The sequence below is a fragment of the Herpailurus yagouaroundi genome, unplaced genomic scaffold (assembly GCF_014898765.1).
Source record: "Herpailurus yagouaroundi ecotype Mexico unplaced genomic scaffold, PumYag 77, whole genome shotgun sequence".
In the NCBI taxonomy this organism is placed as follows: Eukaryota; Metazoa; Chordata; class Mammalia; order Carnivora; family Felidae; genus Herpailurus; species Herpailurus yagouaroundi.
The window spans coordinates 56,113,297-56,119,296 of record NW_024412388.1 but is presented as its reverse complement, the minus strand read 5'-3'; the positions used below and the strand labels follow the sequence as shown (position 1 = coordinate 56,119,296).

Below are 6,000 nucleotides of genomic sequence, written 5' to 3'. Positions count from 1 at the left end.
CACTTGCTTGACAGCCTGGAGATGAGTAGGATACTTAGGAACGTTACTGCCCCTTCCTAGCTTTTAAAATGCCACACTTTGCAATTTTCTGTGAGTCATGAAGTTTGCTGGCGAGTTGCTCTTTCCCGTCAAAATTCCTTATTTCCATGAATTTTAGATTCTACTTCCTGTAAAGAAAAGGCCCTTCTCATAAACACTGCCCAGGACAGATCTTTAAATTCGCAATGGAAATTTAAAGGGAAAAGAGAGCGAATCCCTACTAGGCAATGATAGGATTATGTGGTCAGAGTAAGGGCTGTCTCCCATATTGTTTAATGCAGATCTGATCCCCTACACTGACAATTTTAACATTTTATTTTGGGGGAAGAGGAATTTTGTATCGCAGAATAATTTACTAAATAAGGTGTGTTTTACATGAAAATCCATTGTTCCTTAAACATTCCAGCAAGTGCCCTACAGAAACCTCAGATGTGTAACCAATACTGTTGGAAGAGACCACAAGGAGATCCGAACTCATGCCATGGTGAGTTCCCATTCATATTCATGAACCAGGTGATACAGAGAAAAGGCCACAGTGAGCTTAGTCCAGTCATCCAAAGCTTCTTCACAGTGGCATGCAGACCCAGGAGCCAAAAGGGCAACAAGGAATAAGGAATCATATTTCATCTGGGAGGGGCTAGGGCCTGGCTGCTGTCGCTGGTCCTGGAAGCATCCGGCCAACCACTGTGCCTGTGTATAGCTGTGGGAATTCCAGACGATCTCATTAGGCAAATAGTATCACTGCATTTTGCAGTGAGTTCAGGGCAGAGGCTTTGGGACTGCTGCATCAGAAGCTGTGGCTTCTTTTTGTGAATAGCCCACCCTTAATGGAAGAGGGAAGAAAATGTGGATCCATAACTTAGTTGACTTTTCCCTTTGCATGCAGAGGAGAGCCCTAATAAGCTTGTTCCCTGGTTCTGACCTTAAGGACCCCTGTTTTATTGGCTAATTCTTACACAAACACACCCTAATCATTAGCTCCAAATTCCTTAGTTTTGCCGTCCAGTGCACAAAGTCCACATTCCTAAGTTTTTTTATTTCTTTCTATAGTCTGGCCCCAACTTCCAGGCCTATTTCCCACTACTCCCGTGCATACATATATACCTGGCACCCTTGGACAAAGGCTCTGTTCCATGTTTAAAAAAATTTTTTTTTCAACATTTATTTTTGGGACAGAGAGAGACAGAGCATGAACGGGGGAGGGGCAGAGAGAGAGGGAGACACAGAATTGGAAACAGGCTCCAGGCTCTGAGCCATCAGCCCAGAGCCCGACGCGGGGCTCGAACTCACGGAGCGCGAGATCGTGACCTGGCTGAAGTCGGACGCTTAACCGACTGCGCCACCCAGGCGCCCCTGTTCCATGTTTTTAAACTATAGCTATGGTGGATTTTTTGCAGAAAGCTAATTTCACCTATTAAATTTGGGAGAAGACAAACATTAAATGATCAGTAATGAAGAATGATCATAGAGGAAGTCCAGTGGGAGCATGCAGAAGAGAGACCCAAATAGCGTAGGCATCAGGGAAGGTATTTCTAGACATCTACAGATAGATATCTACATATTTATATAAGGAGTGGATCTATATGGTCAGAACCATTTTTACCCACACAAGACAGGGCTGACAGTCTCTAGCCTGGGCCCATAAACCTATAATCTAGGAGCCGGATGGTATTCTGACCTTCAGGATATATTCCAAAACACCCAACTCTGCCCTAGCCAGATGATGAGAAAAGGCTGGTAAGGATCCGAAGGCAATGAGTCACCTTACTGACTGGAGAGCACCATATTGAATTCATAAGTATGAATTACTTAATTTGTTAAGTGTTTATTTCCAGAATGTAACATCAACACTAATAGCTAACCAAATATTTTCAAGCAGGGGAACAACTTTAATTAGTAAAATTATTTCACCCAATATCATACTGATTTCATTCAAATGAGTATTTATAAAGTGCTTAAAAATAATTTAATATCTTAAATATGAAAAACATTCTCTCCTGTCATCTCTTTATGGTATTTGGGTAATATTATAGAATTTCTAAAAGGAAGAAACTGTAGGGACCACAGGGCTCAAAGTATCCCACAGAGGTAAATCCTAATATAGTTTATAATAAGCGTTTACAATTTCATAGCAGTTTAGAGTTACACTGTTACATTTGATTTGATGGGCATAACAGCCCTAAAGGGAAGTTGGTCCTATTTCAACAATTCTAGTGACAGGTAATGCACCACTCTGAGGGCCAATCAATTGTCTTACTAGAGACCATCATGTGTAAGGAAATTTCTTTATCAAAATTGAGCTGACATCTGCCTTATAATTTCCACATAGAGGATTTAGTTGTGTTCTCCAGAGCAACAAAGGACACATACTCTTTCTCATGTATACATCAAAGCCAGCAACAGCCATCAAACCTCCCACCCCCATCTAGAATTCTCTTCTACAGGCTAAATGGTTCCCACATTAAAAGTTCCAGACCTCCAATGACTTGTTCTCATCTTCCTTTGATGTTCACTGGGTTATCTAGACAACATTGACTTTAAGTGTAGTGATTAAAACCGAATGCAACCCACTAGAAATCTGAGCAGCTACAGTATAAAAGAGGCACACAGTTAATGACTAGCTCACGTGTTGTCACATGTTCTGCTCTGCTTATTTCATCTGTCTTGTCTCCGTAAGCAGGGCACGTATATCCTCCTGGACAGGTGTAATGATTGCCATGGTGTAACAAAAATATTATAGAATTTAGAGCTTGCAAGCCTGTAAGAATGTTAGCCCTGTCACATATAATAACAACAATGACAGCTAAATCATCAGGTACTTAAAATGTGTTAGGCACTATTCAAAATGTTTTTCTCTACATCAATTCAGTTAGTCCTCACAATAGCCCAATGGGGTAGGCAATATTATTTTGCCCATTTTGCAGATAAAGAAACTGAGATAAAGAGAAGTTAAATAACTTGCCCTAGGTCACACAGCCTAGGGACAGAGCCAGGACTTAAACCCACAGAACCTGGACTTTCAGCTACTCTGCTGAACTTATTCCTAAAAGTGACATTGACTAAGTTCTGTCCAATCATTTTAATATATTTTTCAGATGCCTTCTATCACGTGATTGTAACTACTGACGTATTTGGATTTGGGGTCTAGAGATGCTAATTATCACATAGATAATTCTGGATTTATTATCACACAAATACTATGCAGAATTGGTAATGAAAGATCTCCTGGTTTCCTCATCTGTACAATGACTACAGTAGTTGCTACATAAGATTGTTCTGAGAATTACCTAAACTCCTAAGTGAAAGGTGCCCATCACACTGACCGATTACTACTTAGCTCTCAGCCATGTTTGTTTGGTTCAATGATGCATTTGGCATATACGGCTCTGTGCCAGGCACATGAATTTTCCATAAACACTAGAGATTTTAGTCAATCAGTTGGTATTCTATGCCTGCAGTGGTATACTCTGAGGTGCTGTCCTGAAGGACCCTAGGTCATTACTATTCCTCTTATGCAGCCGCCTGTAAACTGAAGAAGGTTCTGGGTTCCCACCTGTGACTTCCTCCAAAAAATGTGAGCTTAGTAAGTCTCCAAAAGGAAGGTGAACAATTAAATACCTGGAATCAAAGCTGATACATTGTAGGGGGGACTCCGCAGCCAGTTTAGAGGGGGCTGAGTGTCACTCCCAGAATGGGGCTCCCTCCATTCCACCACATACTCCTGGACAGCAGAGGCGGCTTTCCCAGGGGGCTCCCAGGTCACCATCATGTTGTCCATGCCCTCTGAGTTTGCAGAGACCTGACGAGGAGCCAACAACTCTTAATGGGGAAAAGGGGGAAGGACAAAAACAAATTCACAGGTGGATAAAGATATAAAAAACAACTCATCCCAGCAAAGTTTTCCAAAAAAACAATTTCTTTTTAAGAACTTCAGATTTAGCGGCGGGGGGGGGGGGGGGGGGGGGGGGCCTGGGTGGCTCAGTTGGTTAAGCGTCCAACTCTTGATTTTAGTTCAGGTCATAATTACACAGTTCGTGGGTTCGAGCCCTGTGTCGGGCTCTGCACTGACAGTGAGGAGTCTGGTTGGGATTCTCTCCCCCTCTCTCTGCCTTCCTCCATTTCCTTCGCCTCAGAATAAATAAATAAAATGAACTTTATTTAAAAAAAAAAAGGACTTCATATTTGTTTTCAACAAATCTGAATTGGCATCAGTGCAAGGACCCTGTGTAGTTATTATTTTCCTCTTCATCTTCCATTCCCCAAAGGTACCTGCTGTAATGAATATAATATGCATCCTTCTAATCTACCTCCCATATGTTTATTTAGATATCTACGTATCCTTGAAAATTAGTGTTGCTTTGTGTTTGTGCTTTGTATTTTCATGAAATGTGCTCGGAGTAAATATAATGCTTTTTCTTACTTTTTCTTTCCCATTTAATATTATATTTCTGGGATATGTCCATCCTGCTGCTATATGTAAATCCAGCTTATTCCTTCTGACTGCTACCTCAAATCTTTTTCTGTCCAAGCGACAATCAGGCAGTTCCTTCCAGCTGTTTGCTAACACAAACAAGGATGCAATGAACATTCTCTTCCATATTCTCATGTGTCCCTGTCCCAAGAGTGTCTCTGGATATATCTGCACAGAGCTGCTCAAGTATAAATACATGTATTATTTCATTAAACACAGCCAGAGTGATCTCTAAAATAGCCAATCAGTTGACACTCCAACAGGAAAAGCATAAGGAGGGGCGCCTGGGTGGCTCATTCAGTTGAGCTTTGACTTGGGCTCAGGTCATGATCTTGCAGATTGTGGGTTCGAGCCCTGCGTCGGGCTCTGTGCTGACAGCTCAGAGCCTGGAGCCTGATTCAGATTCTGTGTCTCCCTTTCTCTCTCTGGACGCGCCCCCCTCCCTTTCGCTCCCCGCCAATCATACTTTGTCTCTCTCTCCTTCAAAAATAAACATTAAAAAAAATTTTTTTTAAAGAAAAGCAAAGCGTAAGGATTCTTATTTCCCCACCAATACTTGGTATCTCTGACTTTCTAATTTTTGCCAATCTGGTAGATGCAAAGCAGTTTTTAACTACGGTTTTGTTTTTGCTTTCTGATTTCTTATGATGCTGAGCTTTTCTTCATATGTTACTAGCATTCTGACTTCCCCCTCTGTGAACTCCCTGCTCATATACTTAACTCATTTTTTCCGTTGAGTTTCCTGTCTTTTCTCTGATTTACAGAAATAGGTTTTATATTCTAGATATCAATCATTTGTCAGCTTTCAACACTAGAAATATTGTATTTCAGCTTTTTAAGTCTGATAACTTTATGATATGTTTGCACATAAATATTTACTTTGATTTAGGTAAATTATCTATGGCTTGTGCAGTTTTTAAAAAAAGTGTTTATTTCTGAGAGAGAAAGAAAGAGGGAGAGAGTGTGCTCACGAATGGGGAGGGGGCAGAGAGAGAGGGAGGGAGAATCCTGACATGGGGAGATCATGACCTGAGCCAAAATCAAGAGTCAGATGCTTAATCTATTGAGCAACCCAGGTGCCCCTGGCTTGTGCATTTTGAGTCTTGTTTATGAAATCCTTCCATCTTGGGATCATGAAGATACTCAATTACATTTTCTCCTCTTGGCTTCTGGTTTTTACCTGCCACATTTAAGTTTTTAATCCAAATCTAGCTAAGGGAATACAATTATTAAGGGGAATAGATTTTATTATATTTTCCACACTTTGAGTCAATTTTTCCAAATGTGATACTATCCCTAAGTTCCATATATCTAATGGATACTATCCCTAAGTTCCATACACCAAGTTCCATATATTTAATGGGTCTATGTCTGGGGTCAGCTTCTTTGCGAGAACACACTGCTCATACTACTAGGCTTTGTGATGTCTATTTGGTTGGTAGATTCCCCTCCTCATTTTGCCCTTCATTTTCCAAAGTGGTCCAGGATAT

At 41.0% G+C, this 6,000-nt stretch overlaps 1 protein-coding gene across 2 annotated transcripts in view; it reads right to left on the bottom strand.

The window, feature by feature from the left end:
• Nucleotides 1–6,000, bottom strand: part of IL12RB2 (interleukin 12 receptor subunit beta 2) — a 78,401-nt gene that overhangs the window by 17,631 nt on the left and 54,770 nt on the right. For both annotated transcript variants that reach the window (XM_040470586.1, XM_040470587.1), the window contains exon 10: nucleotides 3,658–3,858. In XM_040470586.1, the coding sequence (XP_040326520.1) occupies nucleotides 3,658–3,858 (201 nt within the window). The remainder of the gene's footprint in view (nucleotides 1–3,657; nucleotides 3,859–6,000) is intronic.